The sequence below is a fragment of the Lynx rufus genome, unplaced genomic scaffold, assembly GCF_022079265.1.
Source record: "Lynx rufus isolate CCGP_SWC_20201006 ecotype Redwood Valley unplaced genomic scaffold, mLynRuf1.p SCAF_25, whole genome shotgun sequence".
NCBI classification, from domain to species: Eukaryota; Metazoa; Chordata; class Mammalia; order Carnivora; family Felidae; genus Lynx; species Lynx rufus.
The window spans coordinates 12,945,900-12,967,327 of record NW_025814840.1 but is presented as its reverse complement, the minus strand read 5'-3'; the positions used below and the strand labels follow the sequence as shown (position 1 = coordinate 12,967,327).

The window sequence follows — 21,428 nt, the reverse complement described above, 5'->3', positions numbered from 1 at the left end:
ACACTAAAAAAAAAAAAAGACCTTAAAGGATAGTAAGAATGGAAGAACCAAGCACAGGCTGTTCAAAGGGTTGGCAAAAACAAAAGGAAAAGTAAAAGGAGAAGAGGAAGCTAGTTTCTAAACAGGAGTCATGGTGCAAAGTCATCTGAATGTGCAAGCACACAACTGCTGTAGCGGCGGGGCTCCGAGTATGTTTGGAGGGGAAGGAAACCGAAGGGTGAGCTTTGAAGACACACGTGCTGCCAGCAGTCAATATTAGAGATGATATAAATTAACATCCACTGTAGGCCTTTGGGAGCGAACAGGAGACATTCCCAGAGCTCAGATGCTTCTCTGCTTGCTTCCTCATCATTCTTTCTGTTCTGGTATAAAAGAACTTACCCCAGGCCCCTTCTCCCTGGCTCTGACCTCTCCTCCCAGACTTTCAGACCCTAAACTACACATACAAGTATTTTCCACCCCCCAAGTTACCATTCTTTTCTTGCCATGTTGCTGGTTTCCTGTGCCTGAAACACTCTTTCCTCTTTTCTCTACTTAGGAAACTGATCCTTTCCGATCCAGCTCAAGTGTAACTTGTCAGGTTTTCTGACATCCGGCCCCTCTCTGGTGTCCTTCTAGCCTGGGTACGAACTGTTCTCGGGGCACATACCTCACTCTCCTGTGAGAACCCGCACATGCCCATCTCTTGTGAAGAGCCACCCCCATGGCCCACCTGCACCACGACAGCGGCCTCTGGGCTTGGCACACCCGCCTCAGGCTCATACGCCCCAGTGTTGCTCCTGGCAGGTGCACAGTGGGCTTCCTACAATGCTGGTTAGATCAAATTATACCTGCTTCAAGCATTTTAATGGTCCCTTAGGCTAAAAGACAGAAACACTATTATGGTCATATTTATACCCCAAGAATCATGGCAAAGAACCTTAGTAAGAGTTTAAAAGGGAATAAACTTGGACAGAGAAGTAAGAGGAACCTAGCATCACCCCATGCTAGCAAGACCAGTTTACCCAGTAAAACATATTTAATAATCTAAGAAAGAAAACTGCAATGGGGTGGGGGTGGGGCAGAAAGCACAAGAAACAAGAAAGTTCTAGAATAAAATTATTACTGAGTTATTACCCTAAACTTGCTATTTACCCTCAACAGCACCACAGAGAGTTGATTCAAGAAAGAACAACAGTAAATTAAAAATAAGTATTGCATAATATGTCTTTTCTTCACTTGACTGCTTTATAATTTAATTTTCAAATCCCGGAAATGCAGCAAATGGCTACAATAAATTTCTTTCAGAAAGTGTTAGAAATCAAAATGGGCTATTTGGATTTTGCTGCAGTCCAGAGGCTGTAGGTAGGTTAAATATTAGAGGTTCTAGGCTTCCAAATTTTACAGAATCCTGTGGTATACTCCTTGACGTTCAGGTCGACACCGAGAATACACGCAAACGAGCATCACAATGTCATGAAGAAGTATCATCACAAAAGAGATCATGACTCAAAATGCCATCTGTCTGTGACACCAAAAATAAGATCTTTATAATCATTTTCAGAAATTTTCGTGATCCTAATAAACCTGAAGAGTCAGATACGTGACCTTTTACATTTTAAGAGCTTGAGTGAAGAAAAGACTGAAGAACAAAAGATTAGAGTGCACACATTTCCAGTTAATCTTCTACAAACGAATTATACTTCATAAGCATTTTTTTCCCCTCACGAACAGGAAAATCCCAAACTAGCCGCGACGTGAGCCCCAGGCCTACCGTGCTGCTGGTGAGCCTGTTTGCGTAGGCCGTGATGACACCACATTTGCTCCCAGTAAACAGCTGGCAGCTGTCAGGTACCCAGGCACAACTAGTCACCTTTGAAAGGGGACAAACCAAGGATCAGTGTGTTTAAAAGGCAGGAGAAATGTTTCTACTTCTCTGACAATTATTTAAAATATATATAACCACAACATTTAATGAACATTTTACTTGAAGTGATTAAAAAAGGGCAAGATATAATAACAGAGTATTCTGTAACTTTAAGCCAGATGTCTAAAGGCTATTTCTGAGTATTACAGTATATCATCATCTATGATTTTACATTTTTCTGCACGCGCGTGCAAGCGCACGCGCACACACACACACACACACACACACACACACAGTCATCTGTTTCTCAGAAGTTTAAATAAAATGATCCAGGCTGAATGTGTGTGTGATGTGTGCCTCTGTGCGGTTTTACACATTTACCTGATTTTTACTTTTTTTTTCTTTTTCTGCTTCTAGTAGGGAAATGGGGTACATTCAGATAGAGGTATTGCTTCTCACAGTTCTAAAGACTCTTAAATAGGAGGAGAAGGAAAGATAGAGGTGGAGAAGAAAATCTCGGATTATTCCTTTGGGGCTGTAAACCCTTCAGTCCTAACCAGGGAGGCCCTGTTCAAGGCCACTCAACTCTCTGCCTACTGAGTCTTCCTCTGGCTCCGGGCACCAGCTGACCCCCCCCCCCCCCGTCCCCAGTGGCTCTGCTCCCCTGCGTCCCTTCTGTAGTCCCACCTGCCCCACGGCCCACGGCCCCTGACACTGCACTGTGCTGAGAAGACAGAGGTCATCAGCCACAGATCTCATCCTCTCCCCTCCTTCGCGCCTCAAGTGTCTCGGGGCTTCTCCTGACTTAGAGGAGAAAGCCCCTCGCTTTTAAGGCCAGCCCCACCCCCCACCCAGTGTTCCGCAGAACCTTTGTCTGTACTCTCTCTGAATTTCAAGCTGTCTTTTGCTGGCTTCTTCCCCTGGACCTGTACATGTGCTCAAATGTTCACTACTTTCTTCACCCTGGTCTCCTTGACCTTCCAGACATCAGCATCCAGTGGACCCAATGTTATTTCTTTAATTTATTTCTTAAATAGTTCTAACTATTTGTAAGGGTTAATATTTCATGACTTCTTTCTTAGAAGTCTTCCATAAGAACAAAGAGAAAACGTATTTATTTTTTATATATAGAATAAAACTCACGGTCTTGCAATTACCATATGGGTCTGCTGAACTCTTTTATAAACCTAAGTTACAATCACAGGGTTTTAGCAATTTCATCTTCCCTCTGGCTCGAAACACTTTGCTGTTTCATCACTGTGGGAGTTATTTCATCAATTATTCCCAACGATGCTAACACAAAACAAGCAAGAAAATGAAGAATGATGGATCTCCTGGAAGGATAATGTAGGATGTGAAATGAATTGTCATCCTTTGGTTTTCTCACTGCATTGTCCAAAGAGTGTTGTCATCTTTCAAGAAAACATAAAGGAAGGCCGGAGACACCATTTCTGTAGTCTGCTTTTAGCTTTCATTGAACACAGTTGGGAATTCAGAATTTTTCATGTTCTACTGATAACAGAAAAGAGAAGAAAACTGACAGGGGACTATGTTTCACGATTCTGAGATCAGTCAGAAGGTGAAGGCAAGGGGATGGCAGGACTCCCATCTCTGATGATGAGGACGCTGATCACTGATCGTGGAGGTGAGATCGGAGCGTGAGTCCTCAGACGGGAACATCCGGGACGAATTTTCTCAAGCTAAGGAACTGCTGAGGGAACGATATGTCTCTAAGGATGAAGATAAAATATGGCGCTCTCATCCAGGTAGCCATTTGACTGGAAGTTCTTCATCACACAGTATTTTTCTAAGAGAATCTGGACAATCCTGTTTTGCTAAAAGGGTTTACAACAGTACTCTTTTGTCTTTAATGATATGCTTGTGTGCCAAACTTTACGTGATAGAAATTAATTTTGTGATGCTCAAGTGCTTACTAAAATTTCTCATAAGGTTGTTTTTCATTGTCCTTTCGCTTACTTTTGTTACTTTACTGGTAACCAGAAACAAAAGGTCATGACCTTTTCTTCAGGTATTCTGAGGGTTAAGCAAAGGAGTCACTGCTCTCCTTTCTTTCACTGCCAAAAATCCCCACAAAACAGCTTACTCCATTCTCACGTGCCCAGGGAATGAGAAAATGTTAGGACACATGAATAGGCACCAGGTGTTATGTAGATAATGGAAGTCAGAAAATGGCAAAGGAATTTCCCACGGAAAGAAAGTCACAGAAAGAGGGTTTAATGTACAATTTTCTATGGGAAAAAGTTGTGGCAGTATTGTGTGCCTGTTTGTGTGTGTGTGTGTGTGTGTGTGTGTGTGTACATATGCAGTATATATACAACATATAGACAATTGGAGACATTTTTACAACAGCTTTATGAGAGAGTAGTGGGGAGTCCCATTATCCCAGTTTCAAAGAGGAGGAAAGAACCTCAAGTTTGGAAAGGTGAGGGTGCTTGCCGAAGGCCACACAGGAAATAGCCAAGCTGGGACACTAACACGGATCAGAGGGCTTTCGCTGGGCCCAGTGCTCCTTCTACCCCATCGCGATGCCTAAACGCCCAGTCTATTTTGCAAAAACCAGGCAGAGAAGATGGCACTCTGGCTACAGAAAATGACACAGTGACAAAAGACAGAGAACACTGAGAAGGAAGCAATGCTGATTTTGTTCCCACAGCTGACGCTGACTTGGTGATTGTAATACTGTCTCTGTGAGGTACTGGGGAGAAGACAGAAGCTGGGGACAAAGTCAGGACAGCAATGGTTGGGAAACCAGAGCGCTGGAAACAAGGCAAAGTCCAGCATCGTCAGCTTCTGGGCTGGGTTAACTGCAGAATATTAAAGACCAGCTGCTACCGGTCTGATTCCCTTTTAAAGCATTGTGTTTAATCAGTATTATAAAGTACTTCATAAAAAAGTTTACCTGATACTGTTGAGAACTTTGTATAAAGTTTATTGGAGGCTCACTTTGTTTGCTCTTCAACCTTAAAATGTTATCAGCATATCCCCAGCTCAGGATGGCTGACCACTGAATGTCGGTACTGTTCATGCTTCTCACACCTGGAGAAGGAGAAATGAAAAGTATCCGGTTGCCACCCCTCCACTGTTACCGGCAGCCCCCCAGAATGGCGGGTTAAAAGCTGAAGTTTACATAGCAGAACATAGTATCCTTCCAGTGCAAATCACCTTTATATTCATAAGATGGACCAATTTAAATTAGTTTTATTCCTTTAATGCTAATGGGATTCTAAGAGCGGAACTCTATTTTTTTTTCACTTGTGATGCTTTGGCTGGGATTTGATTTAGTACTAAAATATCTGTTAAGGAATTTTTATAAACGACAATGATAGTCAGGCTTACACTATTCATGTTCTATGACACTTGGACTTAAAAAAAAAGAAAAAAAACTAGGGACACCTGGGTGGCTCAGTTGGTTAAGGTCATGGCTCAGGTCATGATTTCACAGTTGGTGAGTTTGAGCCCCGCGTCGGGCTCTGTGCTGACAGCTCAGAGCCTGGAGCCTGCTTTGGATTCTGTGTCTCCCTCTCTCTCAAAAATAAATAAGCATTAAAAAAAAAACTTAAAAAATAAATAAATATAAACTAGATACTACTTAAATAACTTTGTAGATACCACCTGCTGAAGAATCAGTATAGACAACTAACTATCAATATTAGAAAGAGAACATGGCTACCTTAGAAGCAATACCTGTCCTAGGAAGGGTTCATTCCATCCTGTCAAGTGCAAGGACTTTGCATAGCAGACTTTGATTTAAAAGGGTTCTGTTTTCTCTTTTTTACAACATAGTTTTATGTCTTTGGGGGATAAAGATTTGGACATTCTGACATCCCTTTTCAGTACTATTCAAAATCTATTCTTGTTGGTGGGCTGAATATAGGTAATGCAGCATAAATGCCATACCCGGTACTGGCCTGAAATTTGGATTGCTCAAGCCCCTTTCGGAGAGACAATGTGCTTTATTTATTGCAGCACCTATATAATGAGCCCACATATAGAGGAATAAAACAAATAAATATTTGTTGAAAGAATCAATAGCACAGTGAAAATGTAATTCACAGATTGGTTTTGTTTTGTCGACTATAATACCAAATGTTGACATCAGTTTTGCAATAAAGGAACTGGAATATACTCACTTAATATAAGCTGCTCTAAATATAAGCTGCTGGGGAAAGGAGCCACATTTCGGGAGTCTCAGGGCCTCTCAAATTCTACCATAATGCCTGGCATGCAGTGGGTACTCAGTAAACCAAGTGTTCAGTGAATGAAATACGTAATATAACCGTTCCCAGTTTCTCATTCCAGCACTTACAAGAGGCACCACCTTTTTTTTTTTTTAAAGAAAAATAAACTCCTTTACCGATTAGAATAGTGAAATTTAAATCGCAGTTTGTAAGAAAATGGCTTTTTCAGCATGCACAGGCTTGGACTCAAGCCCCAGAGACTGATACCGTTGGCTCAAATGGGACCCAGGCAAGTATGTTTTGAAAAAAAGCATCTCAGGCACTTCTGAGGCACAGTTTACAAGTAATTGACCTATCCTGGGTTTAAGATCATCAAAAGGATCTCAGTTTAGTTGTTACATTGTGTTATGCATGTAGAGCTTAGCAGAACCACACAGTTATTCGATGCAAGGGTGCGCCACACCACGCAGCTGTTAGCACATGACCGAACTCTCATCTGCAAGCTGAGCCCTCACTCCCGCAAGGCCGCTCTGGAGCACGGGGCTGCTGCGTGCCGGGTGCAGCGGTGAGTGCACACGGTCCCTGGGCCCAGGGCGCTTACAGCCTGATGGACATTTACTAAGCACTTAGAAGGAGTCAGGCACTGTGCTCATCATTCCCTGCATTATCTCATTTAATCTTACAGCAAATTACCTGTGAAGTAAATCTTTCTGTCATTCCCATTTTATGGCTCAAAAGCCAGGATTCAGAAGGTTTAGGTAATTTTGCCAAGGTCAGACAGCTGCTAAGTAGCAGAGCTGGGACACACACTCAAGGCGCTGTGCCTCCTGAGGCTGTGGCCAGGTCTGTGGCGTTCCCTGCACACACCTAGATGCCAGCAAATCCCAGACATGTTTCACAAGGAAACAAAGCGTAATCTGAATGAACACAGCTATTAAGGGCACACTCACTAAGGGCTCTGGTTGAAATGGCACAAATAAGGTAGACTGACGACCATATTTGACATATTTTAGTTCACCGTGCTAAGCGGTAACACTAGCCCTTTCTCTTCTGCTCAACGGAGACAAACTTCAATCCACTCTAATTAATTTTTCAAGGGAAATTATTCACACACTTTGGTACTTTAAGTATTATTAGCAGCAAATTAACTTGTAACACACCTCACAACTAATTGTAACATACTCGTGAAAATAAACTGCTGATATTACAGTAGGTATGATTAAACAGATTTGCCTTACCCTACTAATTCACTAAACTGAGATAAAATGATATGCAGCCTCTTATTACAAACAAGCATAAGGGCAATCACTGATTCCATGATACAGACAAGAGTAAGTCTAAAAGAACTGTGGCCCAGCCAGCAGACTTAATTTCCTTAAGTGACCTCTGTCGTAACGCAGTGCTGCACGTGCTGGAAGCCAGCTGTACGGACCCCCAGGAGCACGGTGTATCAAAAATAATGTTAAACACAAACACTGTGTCAACAGGCGTCTATCTAGGCCACACGCTGGCTTTTAGGTAAATCTGCACACGCCTGATACGAACAGATGAGCGCCCCAGGCATTCATTCTAGTGCCCAAAGCCCGTGCCTAGTAAGTAGGGAGAGTTCGTGCCTAGTAAGTAGGGAGAGTTCTTTTATAGTGAACGAAATGGTTAATTACGTTAACCATGACGTAATTACAGCCCTTTTCCATGTGTTGCTGTTAGCGAATTAGGGCACAGAGGCTGAGACAAGAATTGCTTTCCAGGCATACCTGTTTTTAAGACCTATTTTCAAGGCTATCATGACTTCCTTGTTTTGTTTTGTTTGTTTGTTTGAATCTCATGACTATACCTTCTGAGGTACTAATTTGCTAGTCTCTTCTGGGATTCAAGGGCCTCAAAAGATATATTTCTATAACAGATGCTTTCATCTTGTGAGCATAACCACAAGATACTTGTTCTTGGCTTTGACTCCTCCTCTTATTTCAAATGGCACTGCATTTAATCCCTCCCCCCCCACCAGGTGGTATGTTTAATTCCTACTTTGCACTAAATAACCACACATTTGAAAGATTTTCACTATGGACTCAAGACTGAGAAATAAAATAGTAGCACAGATGAGCTGGAAACAGTCAAATCTCATGAGAGAGGTACCGAGAATGTTTTCTTTTACCTTGTTCTTTGCTGTATGTCATCAGCAGACAGAAATTTTGGGACAATCCACAGATGGCTCTGGTGGGCAGAGCCTGGAGAGAACCAAATCTTTCTCCGTGGGGCTGGCTGAAGCAGACCACAGGTACCGGAGCACTTGGAGAGCCGACATACTCCCCCCACTTCAAGCCTTTTATCCACGACAGAGGGCTCTAAGAAGAAAGGAAAAAGTCAAAGGTAGTAAATAGAGAATGACTTCTAACTGAAATTCTAAACAAAGAGTAAGCAACCTGATTATAAGCCCTTTGTAGGCAAGAATTATATTCTACTTTTTACTGCTCTATGCTTAGCATATGGAAATCTGTGTTCCTTGTTGCTACATGCAGGGATGAAAGTACAGATGGGGCCCCAGTCTGCATGCAGCTGGGTTCTAGCTGGGCCGAGGGGCAGACGAGGGGCAGACGAGAAACAGAGGCACAGACAATATGGCAGGCGGTGAAGCTCTAGGAAGAACAACGGAGAAAGGGAAGAGAGCAGGGAACGAGGGGGTTACTGTCATAGATACGGAATGAGGGAACTGAGGAGGGGACATCTGAACAACACCTCAAAGAACTGGGAGAGCAAAGTGGGGCTGTTGTCCGGGGAAAGGCCGTCCCAGCTGAAGAGAATGGTGGACACGTGGGTCCTCAGTGGGAACGAGGAGGGTGGGTGCCACGTTCCCGCTGCAAGCGGATATACGGCTCAGATCTACGGCTCAGATCTATGTACCAACTGCAAACAGCTGATTAACACTAAGTATTAGTAGATGAAATCGCATTTATTACTTTTCAGGGATGTACTATTAAATTATTTTGACATGGTAAAATAATGGATTCCACTGAAAGACACAGACCCTGGTAATGATAATTACAGTGATTTGTGAGGCTTCAAAGTCTCAAGGGTTACATTGACAAATAAACATGAAACAAAAAACACAGCTTTCAACTATGAAACACAACTTTGGTGATCTGGTTTTAGCAAAACATCATACTGATGTTTTCAATTTGAATTTTACTGGTTGTATCACTTTTGTTTGTGTTCAACACACACATGAGATATATGTGAGCTATGCGTATAAAGAATTTCCAGGTGTTCTTTTTTTTTTAATGTTTGTTTATATTTGAGAGAGAGAGAGAGCATGTGCACACGTGCGTGCAAGCCAGGGAGGGGCAGAGAGAGAGGGAGACACAGAATGTGAAGCAGGTTCCAGGCTCTGAGCTGTCAGCACAGAGCCCAAAGTGGGGCCTGAACTCATGAACCATGAGATCATGACCTGAGCCAAAGTTCGATGCTTAACCGACTGAGCTGCCCAGGCGCCCCTAGCATTTCCATGCGTTCTATTTGTGTTCTACAGTTAGTGATTTAAGTAACCTTATTTTAAGAAGTGACTGTCAAAACAAGGTCTGTGAAGACCATCCTTACACTGGGTCACGGTTTATTGTAGCTGGAGACACGCCGCTTTACGTCACGTCCAGGACCCTCACAACCTCCTTCCCTCGCCTCTTTGCTTTCTGCTGCAAACCTTTACAACGTTTGACAGTTCACAGCCTCCCATCTTATGCTGCTGTGATAATGAGGAATTTAGCTGAGGGTTAGAATCCATTTTTCTCTTCAGGCTTGTTTGCTCTACTTCTGTATGTCAGAGGAAAAATTATGCCTATTTTCCACTTTAAGAGGCAACACTTCGTCATCACAGTCTGGTGGGGCCAAAGATACACGTAAGGTTCTGCTTTAATTGTGAACCAAACGTTCACGCTTCTGGTCGGTACTTTTGGTGGAAGATGATAACCAAGACCCTGCCACGCCCACGCTCAGACTATTCTCCAGTCCTGGACGGTTCCCCTCCTCTGGTGTGCGGGTGCCTGTGATGCCCCTGCCTTGTGAGGCTTTCCCTGGGAATAGCCCTCTGGGAGCCGGCCGTCTGAGCGGAGCCCCCCAAAGCACTCTCTCGTGTCACTGACACAGCATTCACTCCGAACACAGCGGCGCTGTTAATGGTGTGCACCTGTGCTCCCTGGCTGGCTGGCTCACAGGCTGAGGCCCTGTTCACTGGGGTGTCCGTGGAGTTGGGGAGAGGGCCTGATATCTCTGGAGTCGGATCAGTTTTTGCCAAATACTATTAAAATTCAAATGACATACCGGGTAGGTAATTTCTTTGACCTGTTCTCGGGTGTCCCTGAAAGCAAACTGTACTAACAACCCCACGGCAGCAGGGAGCTCTCCTTCGATGTTGAGCTTGGATCCGGGTCTGCTCACGTGGGCCGACTGGAACAACTGACGAGGGGTCTGGCCGTAGGTTTTTATCATGGTTTCTAGGGCCCGCCTCTGAACAGGGTCTTCAACTGCAGACACATCCATTCCGAAATACGTCTGAAGAGTAAAAGGGAACGAGAGGTGGTATATACAGAGTGAGATTGGCAACGACACCAATGGGGAAACAACTTGTTTTATTCTCCAGGTAGTAGTTTACTCTTCTCTATTTCAATGGAAATGGCTTTTAATTGTGTTTGATCAGTTAGTAATTATTAATGGTCTTGATGAGATAAGAAGAGAAGTAATCAGTGTTCCTGAATGAGTGAATAAAATTACGTATCTGGATTGATGGGTTCTAATTGTGTATGTTTATAAAATTGATTTTTAATTTAAGATCAAAGAATGTAAGACTTCATTTATATGCATAGCAGAGGATATCATCAACAAAATGAAAAGGCAGCCTACTGAATAGGAGCAAATATTTGCAAATCATATCTCTAATAAGGGATTGATATCCAAAATATACAAAGAACTCCTACAACTCAACAGCAAAAAACAAAACGAAGAACAACCTGATTTAAAAATGGGCAGAAAATCTGAATAGATATTTTTCCAAAGAAGATGTCCAGATGGCCAACAGACACATGAAAAGGTGCTCAACATCACTCATCGTCAGGGAAATGCAAGTCAAAACCACAATGATATATCACCTCGCACCTGTCGCTAGTATGAAACAGATAGGAAACAAGTGTGGGTGAGGATGTGCAGAAAAGGGACCCTTGTGTATTGCTGATGGGAATGTAAATTGGTGTAGCGATTATGGAAAAAAGTATGGAGGTTCCTCAAAAAATTGAAAATAGAAGTACCATGTGGTCTAGAAATTCCACTTCTGGGTATTTACCCGAAGAAAACAAAAACACTAATTTGAAGAGCTAGCTGTACCCCCATGTTCACTGTGGCATTATTTATAACAGCCAAGCCATGGAAACAAGCTGTGTCCATTGATGGATAAGTGGATGAAGAAAATGTGATACACACACACACATACACACACACACAGGAATATTATTCAGCCATACAAAAGAATGAAATCTTGTGACAACATGGATAGACCTTGAGGGCATTATGCTAAGTGAAATAAGCCAGAGAAAGCCAAATACATAGGATACCGATTATATGTGAAATCTAAACAAGCAAATGAACAAGCAAAAAACGAAAAAACTGAGCTCATAGATACACAGAACTGATCGGTGGTTGTCAGAGGTGAAGGGGAGGAGGTGGGGGTGAAATGAGTTAAGGTGGTCAAAAGACACAAACTTCTAATTATGAAATAAATAAGTCCTGGGGATGTCATGCACGGCATGGTGACTATAGTCAATAACGCTGTATTGCATATCTGAAAGCTGCTAAGAGAGTAAATCTTAAAAGTCTTCATCACAAGAAAAAAAATTCTGTAACTATGTGTGGCGATGGTTGTTCATGAGACTGTGGTGCTCATTCCACGATATATATAAATATCGAATCATTATGTTGTACATCAGAAACTAAGATAATGTTACATGTCAGTTATGCCCCAATTAAAAAAAAAAAAGAAAACCAAATGAGGTTTTTCTTTGGACTTGTCTCTCAGTGAGGACTCATGAAAATATAACCAGGATGTTCAATTAAGCTGATCCAAAATAACAGCTTCTACAGGCAGATTAGCAAGTGGACGTATTTTTTCTGTAACCACCTGTCAGACATTGGTCAGAAAACTAGAGTCAAGAGGTCAGCCAAAATCATTTCAGGGAGACAACGTAACTTTCAGCTTATGGCAACACAGGGGCAGAAGAAAAGTGGAGGACCCGCCCTGCCCCAATTTTCTCAATTTGCAGAAATGAGGACTAGAAGTTCAAAGCCATTTGTATCAGCCTGAAATTATGTGATATCCAATACTCTTTTGTTCTTTGACATTAATATGCTCAAAGAAAGGTTTTGATTCCTCTTCTCCTAAGACACAACGGATGGTTTCACAGGATGGTTTTCTGTTGCTAACTCGGGTAGGGGCCAAGGGTAGGCTGCCCCAAGATGGGATGCTTTGGCATACTGATTATTTTAAATAAAAGTTACTTAAGAGACCGGCTGTGCAAGGAGACCCAGACCCTCCTCTGTCCCCCTGAGAGCTTCCTCCAGTAGCAGGAAGTAAAGAGACATCCTTATCACCAGAGATGGGAAATTTAGAGTGGAGAAGGTTGCATAAACAACTCTTGTTACTTTATACTAACCTACTACCCCAGCCCAAATTCTGTTTAGAAATCCTTACTAATTGAAGCTCCCAAAGTTAGGTTTTCTTTGTTTTGTTAATCCCTCACAGATTTATTGTCCCTTTGTCTAAAAAGTGTAAAAACTGCCTGCCTGGGTCTTAATTTCATTTTTGAGCCTCTGTGTGCACATAAGTAAACTTTGGATTTTTTTTTTTTTTTTTCCTGTTAAGCTGTCTCATGTATATTTAGTTCCTACTCCAGCAGGAAGCACCTTGAAGGGTGGAGAAAGAATTTTTCATTCCCTTTACTCACATATGCCATCTTGGAGATGTCTATGGGTCTCAGCTATTGAGGCATATTTTCTCTTAGTAAGGAGCCTGGATTTTTGAGGTCTATATGCCTCCTGTTTTCCTGGACTGAAGAATCAGGACTTTGAACACTAGTATCATTGAAACCCAAGCAAAGTCTTTTTGATTTCCATCCTGTAAGTTCAAGAGCAACACATCTATGCCTTATGCATCCTTGGAGAGGATCAATTTAATCCTGATTTCCTGTCCCTGTGTTTGCTTTGGAGGTTTTCACACACACTGAAACTGACTAGAAGTTGGTGGAGAGAAGGCTGTGATGAGCCGCCACGTCCCTTCGGCCTCCCTGGGCCATCTTGGTGAGGCTGTCAGTGGAGGCCAGAGCACCGCTCGCTCTCCTCTGCAGGAGGCAGAAGACCGGACGAGAAACAAAGCCAAAGTATCCCATTTTGACTAAAACATGGTAGAGAGGGTGGTGTCCTCCATGCTGTCACCCTGTTTAGGACATGAAGCTGGAGAGAAAGGGGGGTTAGGGCAATAATCAGACTGGAAGTGGGGTAAAAATTCAGGATCTGTCACAGTCCTGATTCTTTCTTCCTCAGTGTTGGGGAAAAAAAAGACTGTGTATAATGTTAAATTATGGAAAAAAATCATTCGTTAAAGTGATATCGAGGAAAAGGCAAAAATGAAGTTAAGTACGATGTTGGCAGGTAGTTCAAGTGTGGTGAAAATTCCAGGCTCTTTACTGTAAACAATGCTACACTTTTCTCCTTCCTGCTGTTGTCTCCGAGAGTCGGATGGGGAGCAACATGCATGTCCTTCTTAGCGGTCAGTAGTTGGGTACAGACCTGTCATGTTTTGTGCAGACCCACTTGTACCGTGTAGCTTTTAGCATTTAATCATGCATAGCCAATTTCATTACATATCTAGACATAACGTTTCTATAAATGCCAAAATAAAATTTCAAAGATTCTTCAGAAACTAAATAATCTTCAACACTCACCACCACTGCCACCACAAGGGATTAAATACTTGTTATAAGTGCCTATCTAAGCATGGTCATTCTTTTTATTATTATTATTTTTAATGTTTATGAGAGAGAGAGAGAGAGACAGAATCTGAAGCAGGCTCTAGGCTCTGAGCTGTCAGCACAGAGCCTGACGTGGGGCTCGAATTCACTAACTGTGAGATCATGACCTGAGCTGAAGTTGGACGCTTAACTGACTGAGCCACCCAGGGGCCTCTCAGGATTATTATTTCTAATAGCAAACAGATACTAATTAAATATCTAACAATAGGGGATGGTTAAATAAATTATTGTTATATGGCCATCCTATGGAACAGTGGTATAATATAAATGGAATGATATATATGTATAAAAAAAGTCTGGAAGGTGGTTTTGATATTTATCTCTGGATAGCGATTTCAAAGTTGATTTTTAAACATCTTCCTTTTGCAGTCTGTATTTTATACATTTTTCTAACGAGGCACAAATATTGTTTCTGTATTAAGGAAAAATGATGCCATTTCAAAAGAGAATGCACATGTAGGATAGTGTGCAGGAAAGAGTTAACGTGGCAGGCCTGAGCTGCTCTCCTTGCAGAGACCCACGGTAAGGCTGGCCCTTGGCTGCTAAAAGGGAACACAGGTTTCAGGAGAGTTCCTGCCGTTTCCTAACTCATAGGAGGGGCTCACTGTGCCTCAACTGTTTGCACAAACGATGTGCTTATACTGAACACCTGCCTTCCTCCCGGGAGTCTGGGATTTCAGTACGTGTGAGAGAGAGTACTTACACGACCAGCCCTCAATATAAACACTGGGCTCTGAGTCGCTAATGAGCTTCCCCGGCAGACAACAGCACACGTGTTGCTGGAGGAGGTCAGTGTGTTCTTTGTGATCTTCTGGGAGAAGACTCTTGGGAACCTGTGCCTGGTCTTCTCCAGCTTTGCCCTATACATCTTTTCCTTTTGCTGATTTTGTTTTGTATCTATCACTGTAATAACTGTTAGTATGACCATACACTGAGTCTTTAAGTCCTCATTTAACCTGGGGATGGTCGGTCCTGAGGAACCCGCAATAGATAGCGTCTTTTTTTTTCTTAGTTATTTTTAAAGAGGCAAAATATAAAACCTGAAAAGTGTAGTGCTATTGCTAATTCTCTTTGATTTTAAAGAAACAGCCTAACAGCTAACCCTTCATTCAGGTTCTGCCTTACATAAATGCATATTTTTAAAAAAGCCACTTACAGCAGGATGAAAAACATTGATGGCTTGAACGGAAGCCTTCCCTTTTTGCTTATACCCGAATACCAAGTCAATCCATTGACAGATGTTCTGGGACACGTAGTCAGACTCTAGAGCCTGTCGATGAATGAGGATAAAAAGACGGGGATCGTTACGTGCCCAAGGAGGGAGGTTGACGTGATTAACCCGTTCACCGTTCTGACGCACACCAAAATCAAAACCTAGAAGAGAAGATTAATATTAATGCTTATCTCCCTAAAGCATGCTTCGTTTGGCCTGAGCAGGGTCTTAAGAGTTTCCAGAAACAGACATTACGTCCTATCACCAGGAAAAGCAGAGGCAAAGAGAATAGTAACATCATTGTTCATTTACTTACTTACCTACTGATAGAGCCACGTGGGTGAATGCTATCCTAATTAAATTTCAGATTTCCAACTTTATCCTTCTACCACTTTATATCATATTGAAAAAAACAGCAGAAAATCACTGCCCACTAATTTCAATATTCCACTTATCAAAACTTCTAATGTATTACGTGCTTAAATATCTATTCAATTATAAACTTGATTAAAATCAAATTGAGGCTTTGTATAAGCATTTCTTAAGTATTGATGTTAACATCATAGTAAATTTAAGACTTTATTTAGTAAATATTAGCATTCTGTCATTTAAAAAAAATGCAACTCATACAAAGTATGCACATTCCTAAATGAACTGTCTATTAACTTTATGGTAAGACTAGAGGTCTGTCCGGATATGATTTCTACTAAGCATTCCTGTGGACACCAAAATTATGCCTACACACTGAATAAGAGCGTTCTTCTATGATGTAGATAAGCTGTTTTCTAATTGTTTGGAAGGGTAAACAAAAATCTTAGAAGTGTTTATTTTAAAAAACTGTCCTGAAAGAAATGTTAAAGAAATGTTTTTGTGCTACATTTTATGGACAGAAAATGTGGACACCATAACAGAATAAAAATGAAAAAGGATCTCTTCAAAGCTGATTACGCTCCATATAAAGTTAAGTTGCTGTCTGCCTCCTTCTAGATCTTGTGAAACCAGATAGAAGGATAGTCGCTAAGTTTGGAAGTATTTTGAAATGATCTGGTGTGCAATATAAACCAAGGGCTTATATAAATTGACATGGAGTGCGGTGGGAGCCCTCTCCAAAAGCTCAGCTCATCCTACAGACAGCTGCAGTGATTTAAGACAACTGGCCAAGAAACTGCAGAATCTGTGTGAGCAGCTTCGGGAGAAGTAGCAGGGATTTACCGATTTCACAGCAGTGAAAGAGGCACCGAGGGCTGAGCTGGGGAGGGGCTGAGCAGCAGGGGGTCTGCATAAACCCAAATCATTCCCAACTGTCAAATGCTCTGGGGACACATCACACGGAGCAGATGACTGAAAGTACGATGAAAGGCTGATGGGAGTGCTGATAGGAAATGACATGACGTACATTACAGCAAACTATATTTTCCAAAAATAGCTATACCAGCACTTGCTGTGTTGCATGCTTTTCCCGGATCTTGCTACTCCCCCATCAAGTGGCACAGTCTGAGCCCCTTCCCTCCGAATGTGGGCGGGCACTTGTGACTGCAGTAGGAGTGCCACTACGTGACCACCAATTCAAGGTTGGAAGAGGCCGTGAAGCTCCCGCTCGTCTCTCTTGGGACACTCGCCTTTGGAACCCTGAGTTGCCAGGTAGAATGTCCAAGCCCACCATGCTGTGAGGAAGCCCAAACTAGTCCATGTGGAGAGACCGCATGGAAAGGCATGGGGATTACATAAAGAGAGATGTCCTCCAGCCCCCAGCTGTTCTGATCCCCTGGCTGGTCCAGCTCCAGTTAATCTGAAGGCAGACACCCAGCCAAAACCACTAAAAGCACTGGGCTGAGCTGTTCCTGAATTTCTGACCTCCAAAACCTGTAATGATAATAAAATTATTGTTGTTTTGAGGCACTAGGTGTTGGAGTTATTTGTTATGGGGCCACAGATAACTGCAACATACACAGACAGAGGAAACAAGCATGGATTTAAGGGAGTCCCAAACTGCAGGTGCTGACCATTCTTGGAGGCTTCTCATCTGGGCAACATTATGAAACGTGCTCCAGATAACTAGCAGCGTGGGTTTATTAATGATTCTCCAAACAGCTCCAGAGAGGCTAGTTAGTATAGAATAAAATTCCCAAGTAATTTTCCTAACATGAACTTCTCTAAAGCTATGACCATCAATTTCATATATTCCTAAAGGTCACACAAAAATATGGAATTAAGTAATGCACGAAAATGACCCACCAACATCTCTTAAATGGTTACCTGATCTTCTATTAAAAAACAGGTATGGTTGGGCAAGATTGTTGGGTCCCTGGCATCACAGAAAATTTGATTTTATCCTCTACTATCCCTTTTTGGTATTAGATGATTTTGGTTAGGGTGTTTTATTTCTAACTTGGTCACTCCTCATAAAATTGTTGAGATTTTAGGCAACTTACACTGTGCTTTCAATAAATTCATAACTTTAAAAAAACATTTTTTTATGTTTTTATTTTTGAGAGAGAGAGAGAGACAGAGCACGAGCAGGGAGGAGGCAGAGAGAGAGGGAGACACAGAGTCTCAAGCAGGCTCCAGGCTCTGAGCTGCCGGCGCAGAGACATGTGGAACTCGAACTCTCGGGCGGTGAAATCATGGCCTGAGCCGAGGTTGGATGCTCAACCAACTGAACCACCCATATGCCCCCATAAATTCATAACTTTAAAAAATAATGAGCATATTATAACCTTTGCAGTCTGAAAAAAGAATAAAGCAATTTCTATAACAAAATAAAAATACACGTTTACAAATACCCTTAAGAGTTAAAAGTTACCCATTTTCCACACATACTTAGTCCTTTAAAATACTTAAAATTTTTGAGCTCACTTGGAAATAAAATCATATACTTGATAAATAAAAGTATTTCTCTTATTTGGGGATTCAAATTGTAGGACTTTAAAAAGCAATTTTTATTTTTAGAAAATTATAAAATAGGCACAGAAATATAAATTAGAAATGATTTACATACCTTCACGGTTGACTAAGAATTCTGGAAGATAAAAAAACTCTGGGATAAGTTCTTTGACATCAGTCATGGACTCAAAAGATGAGAGGCGCCAAGTTGTATTTGTAGAATGAAAAGTTCTGTCTGGAATGTCAAAACTTTGATCTGCAAAGAAATACAAGTAATGCAGTCAAGACACAAAGACCTTTTTCCATTTGAAGCTTGTTACAATTAATTTACTTCTGCTACTTCAAAAAGATGAAAGTGATGGTTGTTTTGTTTTTCCACAGTTTAAAAGAGGTTATTCATGTTCTTGAAAGGAACTATTTCTATACATGAGACCATATTATTTTAAATCTGTATTATGTTTTCTTAGTACATATAACTGGATGAATTTATATCACTTATTTGTTTAACTGATTATTATCTGTCTACCCAAGCAGAATTAAAGTCCCATAACAGCAGGGGCCTGGGGTATCACCCACAACTAGCGCATATAGGTGCCTGAAAATGATTTAATTATTGAATGAATGAATAAACAAGGAAAATTAAATTTCAAGTAGGTAAGATAGTTTTTTCCCCATCAGAAAACAAAATTATTCCTCTATCTTTAATCATGAGGACTTTTTTTTTAATTTTTAAAAATTTGTTTATTATTATTTTTTTAATGTTTAATTATTTTTGAGACAGAGAGAGAGAGACAGAATGGGAGTAGGGGAGAGGCAGAGAGAGGGAGACACAGAATCTGAGGCAGGCTCCAGGCTCCTGAGCTGTCAGCACAGAACCTGACATGGGGCTCGAACCCAACTACTGTGAGATCATGACATGAGCTGAAGTCGGACACTCAACCGACCGAGCCACCCGGGTGCCCCTGGACTACTGTATTACTTTTTTTCTTTTTTTTTGGAGGGTGGCATCGCTTTTTAGTAATGTTCCAGTTCTAAGCTAAAGAATGAAGTACAGTTTCCTATAAATCCAAATGAACCTAAGCACAGTCACTCCTTTGTTAAGCTTTCCTGGTGCAGACTACTAACAGTCAAGAACTGAGTTTGATTTTGCCTCTTTTCTGTCAACAGTTGTCAGACTTTGTAGCTACAGGGCAGGCCTAGAACATTAAATGACAGCCAAAGGCCAGCCCCTGAAAACACCGGCTGTGTAGTGCTTCTTAGGAACCATGTTGTACCATCTAAAATGTCCTTGAAGTTGCTGAAATTCTGAACAGATCTTTTCATGGAGAGAAGGTCACAGACCGATCTCAGCATCAAGCAGGCACAATTTTAAGAAGATATGTGGAATTTCTTCCCCGAGTCTGAGCTGCCCTGCCCTGCAACATTTCCTTCTACTTTTATTACTTTCTCATCTATTCTGTTGTCAGTTGGCTTAGGAGAAAAAAGACGCAATCTAAATGGAGTCTAGAAAAACTAAAGGCAATCCCGTAAGGCTGCGGTGCAGTCACAGGATCCAGACGAGACACAGCATCTAGACGGAACCGTGGGACAAGAGGAGCACACTGAGGGTTCGGTTCAGATGTTCACTTTCTCTGCGGTTTCTTAACTTAAAGCAACACTACAAATCCCTATAATCTAGCATGTGCATGTACTAACCTAGTGGTTCTTAACCTAGCACTTCTGTCCCCAGGGGACTTTTAGCAATGTCTAGAGACATCTTTCGTTCTCACAACTGGCTGGGAGAGTGCCACTGGCATCAAGGGTGTAGAGGCCAGGAACGGTACAAAGTATCCTGTAACACAGGGCAGCCCTCACAACAAAGAATTATGCAGCTCAGAATGACTACAGTACCACGGTGAAAAACCCTGGACTAAACCAAGAGTCTAGAAATAAATTCAAATGCCAACATAAATCGTTTGAAGCTAAAGAGATGAAATTTACTGGGACTGCAGTAGCCTGTCCTTTTTCCAATCATCCTTAAATACAATGAAGAAAACTTAGCATAATAGCAGTGTATCTTTAAGAATCAAGAAGTTTTAGTTGATTGGGTGTTTACATTAATAGATTCTTGGGCTACATGAAAAAAAAATGGAGGGAAGTAATAGTTCTATTACACACCTCAGTGGTCCCAAACTACATCAGAAACATTCTTTTTTGTTCTGACTGCCGCGTTTTAATAATGGGATTCACAAATCAGAACATGTCCAGAAGGATTATCAGAGTAGTAACAGGTTTGGAAACTAGAGCAAAAAAGATGGTTTACACATTAGTTTTTAAAACTCTCCTGTAAGTACAGAAAGTAAGCAAGTCTTATTTATTTTTTGTATTCCTTGCAGCAGCTGGGATAAGACCCTGCATACAGGAGGCTCTCAGCCTGATGTCAAATTAACTAAGGGTAATTAGCCTCGGGATAAACAGGACTGAAAGGGAGAGAGGGGATGGGGTAATAATCTTCAAATATTTGAACAGCTGTCATGTGGAACATTTGTTCTGTGTCCTTACACAGGGAGAAATATAGGAAAGCCCCTTCTATAGGCCAGGTAGAGACAATACAAAAATGCATTCCTCCAAGAGGTTGCATATGAATAAAAATATCTAAAGAAGTTCAAGAAGGGTTGAGTAAGTGAGCGGATGACGATTCCACAAAGGATTGTGGGTGCCATGAGGAACTACAGAGCTCATACCATAGTTCTCATTAGAAACCGAGAGGAGAGTATGTCCCTATTTGCACACAAGTCAGTAAATGCGTCTCTAAGTGATCTTCCGGCCTGCAGGCTTCCACTTAAAACACTGAGGTAGATTATTAACTAGAAAGTTACTAAGGTGAAGGTGGCGGTGTGGTTCTCCTCTTAACTGGTTACTTGCAAGAAATTACAGTAACATATTCCCCCAATGTGATAACTTATGTGACCTGAAATAACTATTAAATTGAACATCTTTAAAAAGTGAATTTCATACCCTTGGACAGGGTAGATTTTATGGCATATGAATCATATCCTAATTTTTAGAAAATGAATGGCATTTTTATAAGCTTGGACATGTCTAATTTGCAGCTAAAATTTGACACATTAGCAAGAGAATTTGGCCTACTACAAATTTTTGGAAGAGAATTTTACTGAAGGAATAAATAGAATTCTTTTTCCTGAGGTTTTATTAGTCTCAATACATTCTCAGCAAGTATGTCA

The 21,428-nt window shown here is 41.5% G+C and overlaps 1 protein-coding gene across 5 annotated transcripts in view; it reads right to left on the bottom strand.

Annotated features, from left to right (window-relative positions):
- The window catches only part of LYST (lysosomal trafficking regulator), a 177,439-nt gene that overhangs the window by 13,549 nt on the left and 142,462 nt on the right, over window positions 1-21,428 (bottom strand). For 4 of the 5 annotated variants that reach the window (XM_047088713.1, XM_047088711.1, XM_047088714.1 and 1 more), the window contains 6 exons: window positions 18,320-18,460; window positions 15,265-15,482; window positions 10,357-10,587; window positions 8,201-8,390; window positions 4,767-4,903; window positions 1,754-1,852 (listed from right to left, as the gene is read on the bottom strand). In XM_047088713.1, the coding sequence (XP_046944669.1) occupies window positions 1,754-1,852; window positions 4,767-4,903; window positions 8,201-8,390; window positions 10,357-10,587; window positions 15,265-15,482; window positions 18,320-18,460 (1,016 nt within the window). Of the gene's footprint in view, window positions 1-1,753; window positions 1,853-4,766; window positions 4,904-8,200; window positions 8,391-10,356; window positions 10,588-15,264; window positions 15,483-18,319; window positions 18,461-19,145; window positions 20,484-21,428 lie in introns of those variants that run through there. The other variant, XM_047088715.1, reaches the window with a different exon arrangement.